General features: G+C 48.8%; 1 protein-coding gene across 1 annotated transcript; it reads right to left on the reverse strand.

Annotated features, from left to right (window-relative positions):
- Positions 1–4,337: 4,337 nt before the first annotated feature.
- On the reverse strand, positions 4,338–18,083 carry CDHR5 (cadherin related family member 5). Its single transcript, XM_042021289.1, has 14 exons — positions 16,674–18,083; positions 16,309–16,484; positions 15,290–15,340; positions 14,878–14,970; positions 14,652–14,750; positions 13,414–13,524; positions 12,908–13,084; positions 12,455–12,545; positions 11,176–11,273; positions 10,635–10,841; positions 10,010–10,126; positions 9,420–9,492; positions 7,272–7,432; positions 4,338–6,421 (listed from the first exon to the last, which is right to left on the reverse strand). The coding sequence occupies exons 1-14, from the start codon at positions 16,750–16,752 to the stop codon at positions 5,837–5,839; spliced, it is 2,118 nt and encodes a 705-aa protein (XP_041877223.1). The 5' UTR covers positions 16,753–18,083; the 3' UTR covers positions 4,338–5,836.
- Positions 18,084–19,493: the final 1,410 nt, after the last annotated feature.

A 19,493-nucleotide genomic window follows, 5' to 3' on the forward strand; every position in this document is an offset into this window, starting at 1 on the left:
CCCGGGACCGCCCCAGAGCCCCGGCCCCGCCCGGCCCCGGGGCCCGCCCTGCCCGGCACGGGGGCGGCTCCATCGCTCGGGGCCCCGCCCCTCTCTCCCGGGCCGGACCCGCCCCGCGCACCGGGGCCGCACCGGGGCCGCTCCCGGGACGGGGACGGGGAGGAGTCGCTCCGGGACGGGCGCTGGGGCCGAGTCCGCGGCTGCCGCTCCTGCTCCGGCTGCGGCCCCGCCGCGGCCCCGGAACCCCCAAACCCCACCGGTCCTCGCAGCGCCAGCGCAATTTTTTTGGAATTTTTTTGTCCAGCGTAGGCAGGGAATTCTGATGGAGAAACCCCAAAGCTAAAGGATATGGGGTCTGTGGGGGGGAGGGGGGGTGGGTGGGAGATGGTGTGGGTCGGGTCTGGCTTGAATTAAAAACGCATTGGGAAAAATAAATCTGTGGAACAACTCATTTCCTCTTCCAGACTGGCTTCTGTGTGACCGGCTGGGATTCCAACTGCTCCCATGGGATTTGCAACCTGTGGGGCTCTAATGAGCTGAACATAATGGGAAAACTCTGGATCGGGCAGTGTCCCAAAGGTCTGGCAGTACCCAGCATTCCTGGCTGGAATTTGGGGGTCCCAGCACAGCCCCTCTGTAGTGTCCCTGTGGACCTGGCACTGCCTGCCATCCCTGACCAGGGCTTGGGGGTTCCAGCACAGCCCCCCCAGCACATCCTGCTGCTTCCTCAAGTCCTCTTTAACCAGGATAATTTTTTGGGGTGGGGGCACCCAAATCCATCAGAATTGACTTTAACCAATTTGGGGGGAATCTTCCCTCTCCCTTCCTTACTGAATTCCCGCTGCCAAAATGCAGCCTGAGGCTCAGCTCCCCATTTCCTCAATCTCTCCAAGGAATTGCACTTGGATTTCCTAATCCAGCAGGGCAGCAATGCTGTTCTCCTCACTATATATCTTAATTGCAGTAATTGCTTAAGAAATAATTGAAAGAAATTAAAATAATGAAGGGAAAATAAAGAAGAGCTGCCAGCTCCAACCAAGGAGTGCTCAAGCCCCTTCTCAATGATTTGCTTTAATTAACCAATGTAAATGAACCAATTAAAACCACATTGACATGGTTTTATTCTTTTTAATCAGGTTCTAGAGGAAATATTGCAGAATAGTGTCGTGGTTTAGCACAGAAAAAAAAAAACCCAAACCCAACAAATAGAAAAGAACCTTTTTAACCCCAAAACTCTTCTAGGAGATCCACAGGGCTGGGCTGCACTGCACCCCCAAACCGAGGAGAACTGGGAGCAAAGACAAACCCAGACTGAGAGTCCCAGGAGATTAGTGCAGTTTCTGCCAGCCAAAACAATCCTCGGTCTGAACAGACACCTGTGAATCCCAGGAACCTGGGATGTCATCAATATCCTTAGGGACCTTGTTATTAAAAGCAGATTTCCATGGAGAATTAACGAAATACAGAAAATTAAATGGAAATGTAAAGGAACAGCTCTCCCAAGCCAGTAGGTTGCATCATCCAAAAGAAAATGAACAGAAGATTATGGATTGGGACCATCAGCAATCCCAAATCCCTCATGTGGAACACCACTCTGCTTTGGTTTATCAATCACCACTTCTCTTAGTGGACAAGCCCTTCAGCTTTGCTTCCAATTCACCGATTTCCCAGCTGTGGACACTGAGATTCTACTGCACCGTGTCCACGGCGGGTTCCAGGAAAACACGCAGGGTATGCTCCTCTGGGAATGCTGCCCAGGAAGCACACTGACCTCATCTGTGCCTGCAGCCCAGAGGGAATCTCTTCCCAACAGCTCCAGCTGTGCTTGGTGTGTCCTGATGGTTTCCACGCTGACACACCACAGCTTCCTCCGCCTGCTGCCTTAGGAAGTATCCCTAAGGTGACACCAAGAAAGGACTCTCTTATGAACACAGAGTCTTGGGATGCAGGGGAAGAAAAGGAGCTTTCAGTCTTTAGCATCTCCCACCCCGTCGACACTGACAGCAAACACGGCTTCAGCCTTGGCCAGACACGGAGAGCCAGAGGTTTTACAGATCCTGGTCTTATCTCGGCCCTTCCACAGGTACAATCTGACAGGGAGAGGGAAGGAACAGGTCAGGATGGACAGCCTGCTCCCAGAAAATCATCCTAATCCATAAAAGATTAAACAGAGCTGTACGAATTGCCCGGGATGTTCATTTCCCTGCGGACTGAGGGCTCGGAGTGGCACTGAGCTGAAGCACAGGCTGGGCCTGCCATGGACAGACTATGGAAGCCCAAGAAGTAAAAGCTACTCGGCCAATTCCATAAAACATTCCAAAACCAGCCTCCTGGGATATGACCATCTCTTGTCTCACCTGGTGGTGGAAGCACAAGCGATGATCTCCCCTTCAACGGGTTTTTGGGATCTGCAGCGACACGTTAGCTGCCTGCTGTTATTGGGAATGTGATCAATAACAGAGATATTTCTCGTAAAGAAAACTGGATGAGCAAAAAGTGATGTTGTTTCCTCACAACTGCCCTTAACTCACAGAATCTGAAGGCCTTTGTGATGCCTGTGACTCATGAAGCTCATGATGGACCTAGAAGGGATATATGGCCTATATATGGCCTTGTATCTCCCTAAGAAATCTGTTACTTTTACACTGGAACAGTTAGCATACTTATCCTACTATAAAATGCATAACACATGCATAAAGATGTATAAATCCAAGCAGAACCCAAGTATAATATGATGTCTTACATTTTTCAGCTATTCCATTAAGGCTTCTCCCAGAAGTGTTTATCTCAACTTACACAAATCAAGGGGAAACCCAACACTCCAATCTCTGTCCTTCATTACAGCAACCTCTCTGTGCAAAAAGAGCACAGGAATACAATTCCTATCCAAGTATTACTACTGGGCCATTTCTGCAGCCTCAGTCCTTATAGCTCAAAATTTGTTCCTTTCAGTTCGATGGCAAACTGCTGTTACTGTTGATTGGATAAAATATCTATTTATAAAAAGGAAAGACCATAATTTGCTTAAAACCTGTGTGACGGAGTTGCTCCTGTTTCTTTAAAATTCCATTTACTGCTGAGGTCAGCTTTATTTTCATGAAGACTCAGCAATCAACTCATGAAAAAATAAATTGCACCAACTAGAATAAAATCGAATTGACTTTTTTTTTGGAAGGAAAAGGAATCCCTTTTAGAGCTAAGGCTGCTCAATATCCAAGGGGAATCAGGTTAAAACAGATCTTTTGTTTCTGACCATTTATCATTTGGAAGTTTATAAATGCTAGATCATTCTGCTATCCTACATACAAAGAGAAAGGTCTCCAATTCTCTTCCATCCCCTCAAAACTAAACCAACGAGTATCCTCTGCACTCTGGCAAGCCATGTGCCAAAAGCATTTTTCTCTCAGAAGCAAAAAAACCCAAAAGGATGCATTTGCTGTCAGTTATGCCAATGAGACTTGATGAAATCCATGAGGTTATTCAGTTCTAAATGGGAACAGAATTTGAGCAGAAATTAATTTCCAGACACCTGGGAATTTTTCAGTCTGTTTCTGTTACTTCCTGCAGGTAAAATGTCTGTATTTACTTGATTTTTCCAATTCCCTGCTTGCACCTGCTGGTTTCAATTCAGCTTTAGAGTTTCCCCTGGCAGCTGAGAGGGGATTTGGCTTCTTTTCCTTGTAGAGGCCAAAATGAAGGTGAAACAGGCACATGCCAGGTCTGTGTTACATCAGGAGAGGGTGCTCCAAGCTGGAAAGCCGTGAGGATCCTCTCCCTTGGCAACTGTGCGACTCCCACCTGTAAAACCTCAAATCCACACTTACCACGGCCACTCCGAAACTGCTCTTTCTCCCCCTGCAGATTTGTTAGCCAGCAGTTTATAGCTCTGCACCACAAGTATTAAAAAAGTATCATTCTAAGCTGATACAGAAATAAAAACCAGCTTGACTGGGGATGGGGTGAAAGAGATTTCTTAAATCTACCTGCAGAGTTGAACTTCCAAAAGCACTTGAATGTCTTTGGAGTGTAAGGATGAGATTTTCAAGGTGCTTTGATATTTATTTGCCATCAAAAACCACTTAAGCCGATCCAATTTTCTAAAAGCATTTCTAGCCATACATTTTTCTTTCTTATGCAGATGTTTATAAATGAACATGATTGTTGTACAATGATGCAAAAAGTCTGTCACCTGTCCCAGCCTCAGCAGACAAACCAACCCAAACAGATGGAGTGCAAGCTCACATGGACTTGAACTTAAGAGGTTAAATTTTCTTCTTGTTCCTTACATATTTTTCTTCATTTCTTTCCAAAAAGAGAGGAATCAAGAACACAGGATCTGGAGGCTTTAACAGGCAATAGCTGGAAACAGCTGAGCTCTGCCTGCTGCCAAGTTTTATTAGTTCTCCTCACAGCAACAACCACTTCCACAGACACAATATTTACCAAACATCATCTCTGTTGAAATTAAACACCCATAACGCTGAAAACCACCAAATACTGTGGCTGTGTGCACTGAGAAGACCTGGGAGAAAACAAAGACTGGTTTGATGGGACCAGTCCCATTCCAACAGCATGGGAAGCACACTGGTGAGGGGAAGGAAAGCACCACAAGCTGAGCACAGATGGCAGCTGCAGGGAGCTCATAAATCAGTGTGCCAGCAGAAACCCAGAGTACACAGCAGCAGAGGGAAGGCAGACAGACAGCAGAGCACTGACAGGAATGGACCACACACGGCACAGCCACCAAGGAAACCGAGCAGAGGAGAAGCACTCCAGCCTCTCCCCCATCAGCAGCATCAGCACGGGGGGCAGGCAGGCTCGGCCTTGCTGGTGGCCAGAGGGTTGGCAGTGAGCAGCTGCTGGAGAGTTCTCAGAGTCCTGTGGGAAATGCTTCCTGGAGATACCCCAAAGCTGCTGGAAGGACTCTGTTTACACGGCAAACACAGGGCGTGCTCCCCGCCCTCCGTTATCGCACTGTAATTCCCGGGCAAACAGCTTTGCTGCAGGAAGTAGGGAAGCTTCCCAGGTCCTGGGCTTGATCTTCGGCACAAACACAGCTCCTGAAGTCCAGGCAGCCAGGGCAGCATTCCTCAGAGACAGGAGAGCAGGACTGAGCATGGGAGCACTGGGACAGGTATGGCCCAAGAGGATAAAAGCCTCTTTTGCCTGACAGCAGATAGACAGCTAAAGTACTGCACAATTAGTGGGTTTATGACATAGAAAATTGATGACAAAGTCCTTCAGTAAAGAACATGTGATCAGTCCTTGTTTAGCAGTGACAAAGGAAACAGCGGGTCCTGAGCGTGGAACCTCCTGGCTGGCAGGACAAGGACCTGGTGGCACATTCCAGCTGCTTGTGCTGGGAGCACAGGACGGAGCTGAGCCCTGAAGTCAGCTCCTGCATAGTCACAGGAGCACCTGCAGGCTCAGAGGGACTTGCTGACACCCAGCTGCAGCACCCTAAAGGGAAGAGCCAAACAACGCTGGACTGTGCAGCTCAGCTGCTCCTGGTGAGCTGGGCTCGCTGCTGCCAGGCCAGGTCAGTGGCACCTGCAGCCAGTTTGGGAAAGGTGATGTCAAGGGGCCCAGGGGGCACAGGCAGGAAGGTGGAAAGATGAAACGCTTCACCCTGAAAATCCTAAGTGATAGTCCAAGGTCTCACGAAAGGGTTAAATTAGCTGTAATCTCTTCAGGCCTTATTTGCTGCATTCAGACAAGCAGGACAGACAACCTCACCCTTCTGCATTCCAGTTTTCCCCCTGAGCAGAAAGATGGGCTTCATGTCAACAAAGAAGCTGAGATTGTCCCCTTTTTGGGGGTATGTTCCCAATTTCCATTATATCTCAGAATCATCTGTCCCTGCACCGGTGTGAGACGTGTTGACTGTCACCTCTGCTGCAGCGGGTGATGAGCTCTCTGAGGCAAAGGACACTCCCAGCCCCCAGTGGTGACCACCTGTGTCAGAACCTTCTTCCTCCTCCTCCTCATTCTTCTGCAGATCTTGGTCACTCTCATCACCACCATCATCATCTGCTGCATTGTTCTCAATCACTTCAACCCTCTCTCCAGCCTCGGGGTCCACATCAGTCTTAAACCACACAGCTTTGTAGCCATCATCTGCCATGTGCCTGTCTGTCTTGAGGATTGACTTCACTTCTTTCTCCTGTCCAGCCTCTTCTTCCTTTTCTTCCTCTTTCTCTTCCTGGTCGAAGATGACAGTGGAAGCTATGGAGCCTTTTGGGAGACTCTCCATTTCCTCTGCACTGGAGGAGGGCAAGGAAAGTGCTGGCTGCTCTGGCACAGGAGTCTCTGCCTGGACACTGCTGGTTTCTGACGTCTCACACTGCTTGGTGCTCACATCTGGCTGTTCATCTTCCTGGTAATATTTGTTCTGGTGACCCCCAGAGATTTCCTTGGAGAGCTGCAGGAGGAGAGACACACTGTGATTGTAGTGACAGGAAAAGAGATGGGGGGCAGGAGGGGAGGGGCGGCTCCAGTGACTGAGCTCCTGCTCAGGAAAGTTCAGCTTGGTTTGCAGTTAGACCTATTCGAAGCCAGGGAAGATGCAGATCCCTGGAACAGACATTTTTTATTGGCTCCATTTCTGGAGTTTTCTCAGATAAGCGGGCTTGTTCTCCGGGAGGGCTGAGCACCAGCACCACACACTGATCCGTACGCTCCCCACTCTGCAATGGGATTTCCCTCCCTCAGGGTGAAGGATTTTTGTTACCCACCTGAGCTATGTGCTCTGGACTTATGTCCAGGCTCCTGGCAGGCCCAGCCGATGGCACAGACCAACATCTGCTCAGATGAATTACACCCTAAACTTCCCAGTGACTGATCTGCCAGGGACCTGAGAGGTCCAAAATTAAATAGCTCAGGTGCAGACGAGTGTCTGAGCCCAGGCTTTGGGATCAGGTATGAAGGGACTCTCCTCTCCTTTGACTATGGAGGATGAACAGTGGTTTATACCACAGACAGGTGTTTTTCAGAGACCACCCCTAATGTGTACCACATTCATCCCAGCTTTTGTGCTCCGTGGAGCTGTGGTGCTCTCTTTGCCATCATCCACCATTTAGGTCCAGCCTCAGGGGCACAAAGAACAGCAGCAAACACCACCAAAGTGATGCCACCTCTGCAAACTTCATCTCGGGAGTGATTCACCACCTTCACACAAACGTGCAGTACTTGGACAGCCCATCCATACTTTAAACCCTCCTCAGATCCCACTTTCTAACTCTTAGAAGTTCAGGTACAAGCAAGGCACTTACCTTTTTCTTCACCATGTATTTGACAGGTTTTCCATAGCATCTACTGGATTTCCATACCAGCACTCCAAGGAAGACTAAGGCAACTAACAGCAGTGCTGCTAACGTGCCCCCTAAGATAGCCATGTCCTGAGCAGAGTACATCTTGTCAGAGGGAGTTACAGCTGTGAGGAGAACAAACCAGTGTTACAAAGCCTAAAACTGGCAGGCAGCATTTTCCAACACAACCCTTCACTGTGGGAGAAGCTCCGACCGATGTTTGAAGGGCAAGGAAGCATCCTGTGCTGCAGAATGTGACAGTGATATATCTGATACCACAGAAAACCTTCTTTTTTTGCTGTTCTAAAAGCAGAGGACTTCTTTTTTATTGCACAGAAGAGTGCCATTTCCAATAAATTCCATGAAATGGAAATAGCAGCGATTTACAGGACAGTGACTTTTACCCTGTGATTTAACTAAGTTAATAAATACCCGACTGCATCAGGCAAGCAGATGCTACATGGAGTAAAGCTATTTAGGTCTTTGACTTTCCCACTTCACCCTCATACAGCAGAATGCAAAAATGAGGTTTGTTTGTCCATCTGTGTGTGAAAATGCAAAGCTTCCTTTCATCTGGAACATCCCCTCCAATACAGATGAGCACATCAAAATAAGAAACAAAAAAGCAGAAGAGGAAATAGGAAAAGCATTAGAAAGTCCCAGGACAAGGAAAGCTTTCCTTCCCTTTTTGTAGCTGTAACAATATTGTCCAGCCTGCTCAGGGGCAGCTTCTGCTTCCAGCCACTGGTCAGTGTCAGGTATTTGTACAGAGGTTGACACCAGAGTGGGAAGACAGTACCATTCTCAGCTTTGCTTGGTGGTGGTGGGATTCTTTAAGTTTTCCAGCCTCGTTTTGTAGTGTAAGTGACTCTCGTTAATGATTAATGAAACAAGGTTTTTTTCTCCTGCTGCCCTGTTCATGATAATGAAATGGGAGTATTCCCTCCTTCAGTTTATCATTAACACCTTGGAGAGGATTTAGGAGCTCAGCGAATTTTTGCTGCTTAATCCTGTCTCCTGGGGAGCCAGAGCCCACAGAGAGTCACAGAGCTGTGTAATTCTGCACATTCAAAAGCACCATTGCTTTGTGTAGCTTGGGCAGCAAGGGCAACATTTCAAAATTGTCCCGAAGTGTTGGTACATGCTAGGAGCATTTTCAGCTCTGTGTGCTGACACCAGGACTAGTTTTATGCTGAGCGGGGCTGTCCCCTTAAATGGAGTTTAGGTGGTTTTTAGCTGTGAAGTGACACTACCTTTAGGGAATCTGAATTTACACCCAGGAGCCCACTTGTTTTTCCCACCCCATGAGGGTGGTGATAAGAGGGTGAAGCGATGGAATCACTTCAATCACACATCATTGTGTAGAATCCAGTGGAGCCTGGGCATTGTCTGCCTATCCTGAGATGATATTGGTTCATCTTAATCCAAAGCATTAGAAGCTTCATGAACTTCCAACCCAATTTCTTTATAAGACCAATTTAAGAGTCGTTTCTCAGCAGCGTGGAAGTGTGAGCTGTTTTTACACTGACAAGGTTAAACAGTAGCTGGAGGGGTACATAGGAAGCCTCATGTCTATCTTATTACTCATGGGCTGTTTCTCCTGTAAGACCATAAAATCCTGGTGTAAAAGAGCCTGACCTGACCTGAGCAGAAAATGCCTTGGCTCATAGGCAAGCCTGGCTTTGGGGTGTGCCAGCTGCCCTCTGCTCTGCCTAAGACAGGCAAGAACCTTGCAGTTTTCTCTGTGCTTGGCTAAAAAGGAGCAATGATGTACTGAGGTCTCCTTTGCCATGATAAGACATCCTGGGTTATTTCCCAGCATGAACCAACCCCAGACTTGGCTTTGGAACAACAAGAAAAGACACTACAACACACAGCACCACTTAAAGTCTCAGGAGGCTCCTTGAGGCGTGTGGTGACTGAGCTGTGAGGATATTGTTGGGGTGTTTTCTCTCTTAAAGCCACCACGGAACCTCCTATAGGTACGGCGCTGGCCTCAGCCCAGGCCCACAGACTTCAGCAGGTGACCCATCATGGCCAGTTTGCCTCAGAAGTAGAAAAGACTCCCAGTCAACTCCACAGAGCAGAAAACAGGGACTCCCCCCAGCCTACCTGTGGCAAGGATGACCTCCACGACAATTATGGTGCTTGCCTCCTGCAGGCTCAACACATCTTTTCCAACAGCCTATGGGAAGAGGGGAGAGAAATGGCTCAGGGACTTCCAGATCTCCAGCTCACTCTCAAAGTCTGTGGGGGCCCTTGGAGGACAAAGTACCTTGTCCCTGTCCTCACCACAGCCCTTCGCTGCAGCGGTACAGCCTGGTCACAGGGGAACAAGAGCTCTGAAGATTCCCTGCCCTGGGAATGGATGAGCTGAGCCACGTCCCTGCTGTGTGTTCAGCTCCCAGCACAGTGCAGAGCACAGGTTCTGAGGCGGCGTGGGGCAGGAGCAGCAGGTGTTGGTACCTCGCTGTGCCCTGCCCGTGGAGCTCCGGCAGTGCTGTGGGCACGCTGGCTCAGGCAGCTCCACAGGGCTCGGCACTGTGCCAGGCAAGCCTCGGGCAGCACGTGGGCAAAGGGAACATCCAGCTTCTTACAAGTCTAAAGTTATTGACTGCTTTCTTTGACCCAAGCAAAAAGAGGATTTGAATTCCTCCTTCTTTTCCACGCCCCTGCCAAAATACCCAGGAAAGCTGCCCTACCTGGATGGTCACGGTTCCTGGGGACTCCAGCACCCTGTTGGTCAGGATGAGCCCATCCCTCGTTGCGGTGAAATTGGTGCTGTTTTTGAGATAGTACTCGATGTTGGGGTTGACTTTCTGAAAAGCCAGAGAGTGGGTGATCAAACCACACTGTGCTTTACGTGCATCTTCCCAACAACCCCTTGGCAGGACTTGTCCAAAACACCTGAGGTATGAGCGGGTGTGGAGAGCAATAAATAAACCTGGGCTGAGCAGGTGAGAAAGGCTGAACTCAGCTGTGTTCACCCTGTTGCTCAGAGGTCAAGAATGTATCACAAAAACATTTTAAAAATCCCAAGTCTTAACCCAGCTTGTGTTGGTAGCTTTAGTACTTGTCCAAGCAAAACACACCTATGCAAGTGATCTGTGTGGGATTGGCTTTGGAAGAGGGGAGTCCAGCAGCTTCTCCCCATTACATCACACCATAAGAGGTTCTGATCTCTGTGGAATTTCCAAGGGAATATAACACAGAACACTAGAGGACAGCGTGTGTTTGCCTCTCCCCATCGCCCCTCCCTTGTGTTTCCCAAACCTGCTTTAAGCCTGAAGCAGTGAGACAGAACACAGAGCACTTCTAATTTCTTACATCAGGGAAATCGTTATCCATTGCTGTTATCACCAGAGGGGTGGAAGGATCCCCAGCTTGGTAGACGAAGCTTCTCTGGGGCAGCCCAACAAACACTGTCCCGTTGTAGACCCCCTTCTCGAAGTAGGGTGGATAATCACTTTTATTGATGACCTTGATCTCTACAGTGGCTACAGAGTATTTCCTTATGTTGCTGATCTGGGTGGCCTGGAGGGAAAAAGAGAGAGATGCCAGACTTCTCCTGCCCCTGATGAGACATGAAAGGACAGGCTCCATCCCAAGCCCGTTGCAATTCCCAACTCAGCAGAATGTCCCCAGGGTTAATTCCTTTGCTGTCACCACCCACACCTGAGGGGAAACTCTCAACTGCTGCAGGAGCTTTGCATGTGGGTTGGTGTAAGACACAGGTCAAACACTGGGCCCTTCAAAAGAAGGGGAGTCACCGAGTTATTGCTGAGGTCATTGACTCCCATTGAACCCAGGCTGCTGCTCCCTAGAAATCCAGCTGTGCTGGGGGGCTGGCCGTAATGTCATAACTTACCATCACTTGCAACAGAAAGGAATCTGGGGAAGTCACTATCTTGTTCATGGTTAGATTCCCTGTGTCTGCACCCACTGAGAACACTTCGTCTTTATTCCCTAGAGAAAATGCAAAGACCGTTCACCATCAGATTCTTCCATGAAGTGACCTGGAGCTCACAGACTCATTCTTCCACGTCTCAGTGAAAATACCCTCAAAGTATTTCCCTTGGGTAAATACCATTTACCCAAGAAAAAAAGCTGTTTTCCTTGCCTGCCTGGCTGCTCCAAAGGCTGGGAATGCTGGCCAGAGATGCAGAGGGACACATTAGAGGTGTGTGAACCCAATTAAATGAGGTAGGACAACAAAGCTTTGCATTTCCAATGCCTAGGCCCACATATTGTCAGTCTAAGGTACGATAAATGCCCAGAGCTTCTGGTGCAGTTTGAGGACAGAAAATCTCCATCCAGTTCCCACTTAGCTCTGGGAATGCTTATTTCTCTCTACTGAGTATAAGGGGAGCCTAGAGACAAGCCTTGTATTTATGTACAGGTAGAAAGCAGATTCCTACATCTGTGTGAGAATCCTAAAGGCACCTATGTAGGATACATGTTGTAACATAAGCAGAATTTTTAGTTCTCTTCCTCACCCTGAGACATCGTGGGCTCTCTTTTGACAAGGATCTGAGTCATTGACTGTGGGGAGGGAGGCCACGCTCCTTCCAAATGCCAGTGGAATTTCAGGTTCTTTAATACATTTGATATCAGGAGGATATTCACAGCTGAGGTGCCATGAGGCATAATAGGTAAAAGGAGAGGAACACTCCACTTGGCCAATATGATCTTTGCCTTGATCCTTTTGGAATCAAGACTGAAACAGGGCAGATGAGGTAGTGGCAATGTGCTGGGGAATAAAAACATAATTCTGGGCAATGAATGGAAACAAGGCTGATAATGTGGGAATTTTAGGTTCGGCTCAAAGACTGCATGAAAGTAGCATGACCAGGTTGACAAAATCACTTCTAAAAGCTTAAAGATAAAACACGTCTCATCTCGCAAAAAAGCCAAAGTCTTTTTGAAACAGATTTCATTGAGATCAGTTTGTGGGACTGTAAATCTTTTTTTTCTTCCTCTCTGTACAGTCTGTTTCTTCTACTTAATCCACAATGTTCTGTGGATCTAGTTATGTTTCTGTAACAGAAACAGAGGGGCAAATCCCAGGCCTTCCCTCAAGTGCTCTCGGCAGGTACCAGAGGAGACATGAGCCATGTCCCTTGCGGAAGGTGACGAGGTCTACTCACCCCCGACAATACTGTACATGATCTTGTCATTGATGGTGTAGTCAGGGTCAACAGCATAGAGGGGTCCTGGCTCCAGGAGGAGCGGGTCTGTCTGCAACAGCAAGGCAAACAATCACACACCACAAGCCAGCACCAGATCAGCAACTGGAGCTCTCCCATCCCAGCGTGGATCCAGTGGCTCTGCCTGGGCAGAACGGGATTAGCTGCTGAGAGGGGTCTGTGACAGGGTGGAGGTGAGACAGCCTGGAGCTGGTGTTCCAGCTCCTGCCTCTCCTGCGATGTGCTGTAGGAGCTGAGAGAAGCAGTGCTGCTCGGGGCGGGGGCGTGATGAAGGCTCCCTGTTCTGCTGAACCATCTGCATTACAGCTGGAGACCGGCATGAGCTCATGGAAATTATTCAGTGCTTCCCACTGGGAACAGCACCAGGGGCACTGTCTGAGCCCTCCTGCTCACCGACATCTCGGAGATGTTGACCCTGCCGGAGTAGGGGCTGCTGATGCAGACGCTGGTGTCATTGTGGACATGGTTGCAGGGCAGGAACCAGGGTGCCCGGGTGTCACTCTGCTTGATGACGATGGTTATTGTCGCAGTGGCCGTGTTGGTGTGGTCGGGGCTGGTCACAGGCCTGTCCTGCCCGCAAGGCAAAGCACACCGGTGAGACACAAGTTTCACTGCCTAAACAAGGGCTCATCTGCCAAAAGCAGTGGCCTGGTGCCATTTAGCCATTGTCACTCCATTCTGTTTAATTAGCAATCTGTGTGGGGGTAGCTAAAGCAGTGGCTTATCTTGTTCTGCTGACAAAGGTGGGCTGACTGCAGGTCTGTCACTGGAATGATGGAAAGCCTGCTTCAAATGCACACCCCCCCCTCCTGCTATCCCAGAGATCTCCCATCCAGACTCACCCTTCAGGTAAGAGGGACCAGGCAAACGAGGCGTTCTGTTCTTCCCAAACTACTTACCCTCGCATACAGGAGCAACGTTGTTGAATTAAATTTGTCATAGTCCAATGCTTTTTGTAAATAAATTTCTGGGTTATTAACTCCTCTTATGGCAAAATAACCGTCTGTGTCCTGGCAAGGGAAAAGGAAAAATCCTATAGCAGACTCAATCACAGGCACATTCCAAATCCTGCTCATTGCTGTGTTTGTCATCCCAACAGGACCTTTAATCCTGGGGACCTGGATGAGGGGCAGTGTGGGAGTGTCTGAACTACTTAATCTTTGGTACTGCACACTGCAGAAAGGTTTGTTCTTGTGAATTTCCTCTCCCAGACCCCCAGCTTTTCCTGCCCACCTGCTCGGCAGCTTCTGGATGAAGTCAATCACCTCATTTATTTCCTACATTTAGCCAGTTGCCAACAATCCTTGATTTTGGGTCCCTAACAGCCAAGCAATCTCACTTCCATGCACAAAAAAGGTCCAGGATGGCTCAGCCTTTGAGAGCTGGCACGATCACCCACCTTAGCCTAACACAGCTGGACTTTGAAAGAAACTGTAAAGCCAAGTTGAAGTATCATGCGCTGCATTTCACTCTATAACCTTCCTCACCTTGGTTCTCTTTTAATCTTATGCCTCTGAATTTCTAAATCCCTCTGGATTTACACCAATGTGAATGCAAAGTCTGACTCTAGAGCTGAAAAACTGGTGGTTTCTGTTCACAGACACTTAAATTCCCTGGGGATGTAGAGATAACACAGGCACTGTCTGCTCTTGCCACAATGCTTTTCAAAAATGCAAACATACATTTGGTTCTTCTCTTGAATTTCCTTTTGATTTTCGTTTACAGCCAGCCCTTGCACTCTAGGCTGGCATTAGTTTAACTGTGTGCACAATCCATTTCCTGTGCTGCTGTTGCCAGTTAGGGCAAGGACTCCTTTCCCCGTCAGACTCAGCACAATTCTGAGCTCCCTGAGGTACAGAGGTCTCCTGTTATGTTTACAGATTATGCCAACAAGACTTCCCTGAGTCATATGGCTCTGAATATCCTAGATGAAAATTTAATCTATACAGTGCATTAAAAGTGTGAACAATAAAAGAATTCTATACCTGCAGCATTGATGGCTCTGTTCTGCTGACCAAATAAATGTTTGGGTTTTGTAAAAGATGAGAGAGCTAAATGCAGTGACCTTCTCCTGAAAGCTGGGGTTCTTCTGAATCCAGCTTCTCCAGAGCTACTGTTTGTCCCCAGAGATGCTCACCTGCACTGTGGTAGTGAGTTCATAGTAGATGGTGTCCAGGTCAGCATCAGTAGCACTTAATTCTTCACGGGTTACAATGGTTGTGTCCACTTTTGTATCCTGAGAAAACATGTTGTTGTGGCTATTGTCTGTGTGAAATGGATTGAAGTCCTCTCCCTGCTGACCCTTCCTCAGTCCCACAGCACTCAGTGAGGCAGTGCCCTCTTCCCTTCCAAAAACCCCTTACCTCTGGAACGTCCCTGGCGAGGTTTGGCTGTGCAAACACAGGGCTGTTGTCGTTCTCGTTCAGAATGGTGACCAGGATTTCCAAGGAATCACTCTGCAGAATGGGCAAATCAAAGAATCAAACCCAAAAATAGACTGTTGGGGCTGATCCTGCTTTGCAGAGTGACCAGAGGGGATGGTGTAAGGACGGGGGCTGGATGTGGCTGGGGTTTGCAGACAGCCCACATCCTGGGGTGGGATTGTGGGCTTGCTCCCACCTCCCCTCCACTGGCAGAGCCTTGGCGCTCTCTGTGACTATGAGAGCAGCGTGTCTGTCCACAAGGAGAAGGACATCTGCCCATCCCAGCATGGGGATTAGGAAGAGCAGAGGGAAGCAGGTGTATCTCAGGGCTCAGCACTGGGAGAGCACTCACCTGGCCAGCAGGGTCCTTGCAGATCAGGTACACCAGCAGTGCGGGGTCTTCCTGCGTGAAAAACAAACCCACCCACTGTAGGAACAGCCCAGGAGTGCAAACTCTGGCTAAAGCAAATGAGCCAAATTCACACTGTGCTGATTCAGAAATGCTGCTGGGCTTTATCGTATTTTCAGGTGTATCTAGCTTTTCCTTTCTTTCCTTAATGCTTGGATCTTGTTTATGATGACATCAAAGCAGCCCCATCTTCCAGGCTCTCTCCCTGCAATTCCTGTAAGATGTTGGCAGAGCTCATCTGCCATTCCCTGTCACCTCAGGTGAATTCAAACAGATTTCTTTTAAATTTGAATAAATCAGAAACATTCTATGGCAGCAAGTACAGTGGCACCTGCAGGGTGTTAACTCTGGCTGTTGCTCTTTGCTCAAGTAAATGTGGGTTTTTACATTGAAAGGGAACTTAAGGATGCCTGTGGCTGAAACAGAGCACTCCAGGGAGCTAAAATAATTTAGCAGCAACCTAAGTGAACACAATGACCTTTTATACCGCCTTTCTGCTTCACACAAGATGACAGAATCCCAGAATGATTTGGGTTGGAAAGGACCTTAAAGCTCATCTCATTCCAGCCCCCTGCTGTGGGCAGGGACACCTTTCACTATCCCAGGTTGCACCAAGCCCAGTCCAGCCTGGCCTTGGACACTTCCAGGGATGGGGCAGCCACAGCTGCTCTGGGCACCCTGTGCCAGGGCCTGCCCACCCTCACAGGGAAGGATTTCTTCCTGATATCCCACCTAACCCTGCTCTCTGTCAGTTTGAAGTCACTCCCCCTTATCCTGTCATTCCAGGCCCTTATAAATGGTCTCTCTCCATCTTTTTTTGTAGGCTCCCAAGCTCACACAACTGACATAAAACTTATTTCCTTTAGAAACAGGTTAAGAATCACTGGAAGACTACAGGTTAAAACTCATTGCATCCCAGCATTATCCATCCCAACCTTACAGCCTGCCAGTTAAAGGCTTACCTCATAGTCCACACACTTTGTCAGCCACAGCTCGGAGCCCTCAATGGTGAAGAATTGGCCATCGGGGAAATTGGGATCAATTGTTAGGGTGAACCCTGGCTCCATGTGGATGGTGGTCACCACGTAAGGACATGCATTTTCAGGAACGCTTGGTTTGCTGTTACTGACAGAACATCCTGGAAAAACACACAAGTAAGATGCAAAATTGCCCAAGGATTCACATTGTGAAGGAGTTGGGTGAGAGCTGTGGTCACGAGTTGTGGAGCGAAGCTGTCTCGGAGCCTAGCAACCTCCCACCTGTAACAGGGCCACCCCCTCCCAGGGGAGACTTTCCTCGGAGACCAGGACCTCGTGAAAGAGCTTACCTGGTTCCTGTGCCGAAACCTGTGCCAAGAGGGGCAGCAGGAGGAACGCAGACAGGAGGAGCCAGTGAGGAATAGCCATGGTGAGCTGCCAGCTGCTGAAAAATCCCCTTTTCCAACTAAGCTGATCTTCTCCGTGTTCTGCCCTGTGCCCTTGTCTGAGTTCACCACTTTATGGCATCGAAAAACACCAGCTGGCTGTGGATTGCCGTGGTTCAACCTTTGCCTCTTTGCCCCATTGGATGACTTATTGAAGGATTTACCAGTCATGGAACACGATGACGCATAAATCCTTGCCGGGTCTTTCCTAAACCCTAAACTCTCTGCAGAAACAAGGATATCTTTGAAGCAGTTCAGAGCTCACAGTCGAGCCCCTGCCCAGCTGAGCATGAAGGACAAGGGCTGGTACCTCAGAAGCTGCCTGTGTACTCCAGCCCCTCCCACTGGGAAGGGGGCAAATTTGGTTTCTGATGTGCCAGAGATGGGGCCTGTATCCCACAAGTGGATCCCAGCAGTGACAAGGCTCAGCTGCAGCCCAGGGAACGCCCAGCAACTCTGTAGGGAAAACATATCTCCTTCTACCAGTGGCTGCTCCTCGCAGAGATGCTTCCCAGAATCTCCCTCCAGGAGATTCCACACCTGGAAATCTTCAACTATTTGAATCTCAGCAGCTTCCTGAAGTTTTCAGGGGACCTCTGCTCTCACTGATCTTTTCAGGTTCTTTCTGATTTCAGGATGCTGCACCTCAGCCAGGTGGTTATTAGAGGCTTAATGAAATCCAGGTTGTCAACACTCCTTCCAAAACTATTCCAAAAGGAAACTTTCCTAGCAGAGACTTCCTATGGACCAAAATGAACAACTGCCAAGGTTTGTTCAGCTCCTCAGTAAGGGAATGGTGCTTAGGTGAGCATTTGAGTGGGAACGGCTCCTTTTGCAGGTGCCAGGTCCATCACAGATGGTGAAAACTGCTGGAGCAGCATGGGCTGGGCAGGACTGCATTCAGCACAGGATCGCAGGCGAAGATCCTTATTTTAGAATTGCTCTCCAAAATCCATTGGTTTTACAGGAAAGCTGGAGTGGCTGTTCCATCAAAGGGGGGCAATCTGCCTATGTGGCATGGGGACAGCACATAAAACTCATTAAGTGGTGGGAACAAATGATTCCTTGTGGAGCTTTGTCTTTAGTGGCTCTGACAAAGCCGGGCCATCAGCTCCAGGGGCAGAATGGAGCAGAAACAAAGTTTACAGGGAGCATCTCTGTTGTGTAGCTCTCAGAACATTTCTTTGCCATAAAACCTAACATCTGGCTCTGTTCTTGCTACATGGAGCCCTGATTCTGACCTCTGTGCACAGCTGGACTGTAGGCACTCCCCACTCCCAGCCACGTGTCCCACCATGCCTCATGTAGGGGAATCCTGGCAGAATGCTCCTCCCCAGCATTTCTAATGATCCAAGGCCTCGTAATGGAACCACCCTTATTCCCAAAGAGCAGCCAAGGCACAGGCACAGCTAACCATCTTTATTTGGGATCAGCAGCAGGCAGCCAGATGCCAGCACAGAGTGGAAGGGATGTGCTTTACCCAGGCTCCATCTACTGACAGCAGTTCACACCCACGTACATTTAACTTCGGATAATCTCAGAGGTTTCATCGGCTTTTGACTGCTTTCCAGGATTATTTTTATTTATTTGCCTATCTCAAGAGTTTTTCCTAAGCAAGAGCTTCCCTGTTTATTTTCAAGGCCATACATGTGCAAAGCTGTCTCCTTGGCTGTTTCTTTCCCTTCACCTTCACTCAGAACCATCTGTTTCTTCCTTCGTGTCTGCAACCAGCTGCTTAGCGAAAGGGCAAACGTACTGGCTGGTAATGGCAGCAGCCTCCCTGGCATCTCTGGCCGAGCAGCTGTGGGAAGGGAAAAATGAAGGATAGTTCATTATTCCCAGGAGCATGGACTGCAGGAAGTGTGACAAGGCCACCTTGTGACATTCAGAGATGACTCCAAGGAGCAGGTGTATGATAGAGGGATCGTGGCTGCCTGCTGCCAGGCACTCCACAAATGCACAGTGGTGTTTCACCCCCACTGTGGACACAAGAGGTACTAAGGGCCAGGTTATTCCTCCTAATTATAGTGATTTAAGAGTTCGATGTCTAAGGGAAAGTTGTTGGGCACTGGAAAAGACAATACCCAGGTGTGGGACGACCCATCCTGAGGTGTGTGTTTGAATCAGCAGCTGAATCCAGACAGGGTAGCAAAGGCTTTCTTTCAATTTTAACCATCAGATCACATTTCCTAATGGGACGAATAATTGCTTCAATCCAGAATGACAACTCTTAGGAAATGATTAGGAAAAGATATTATTTTGCTTCCCTGGGTTTTACTATTTTTAACGACTGACTTTTCTATGGCCGCTCATGAAAGTCCTCTTTTGGCTCCAGCATTGTGGGGCTCAGGGCCACAGAGGTGACCAATCTCTCCCACCTACCTGGTGTTCAGAAAGCTCTGGTACAACCAGAGAAAGCAGAGTTCCTCAGGGTTGTTTACTCCCTCTCCCCCCTGCACATCTGTGTTGACCGGGCCAGGAGAGCTGGTTTAGATAAAGAAAATTAAAAATAATTAAAACCTCCAAAACACCAATAGTGTAACCATAAACACTTCAGAGCAGCATTTGCACCTTGTGTTGTATCTGCTGCTGTGCTCGCAGACGTGGCCTCGGCGGGGGCTGCTGGCCCAGTGTGGCAGTGAGAGCCACGCCTGGGGACCGGGACACCTGAGGTTTCCTCTCACCTGCGCTTGCGACCCATGAGGTTCTGGATGAACTTCTGAA

This window comes from Corvus kubaryi, unplaced genomic scaffold (genome assembly GCF_017639235.1).
Source record: "Corvus kubaryi isolate FWS band 111438036 unplaced genomic scaffold, C.kubaryi_AGA036_p1.0 37130, whole genome shotgun sequence".
NCBI classification, from domain to species: Eukaryota; Metazoa; Chordata; class Aves; order Passeriformes; family Corvidae; genus Corvus; species Corvus kubaryi.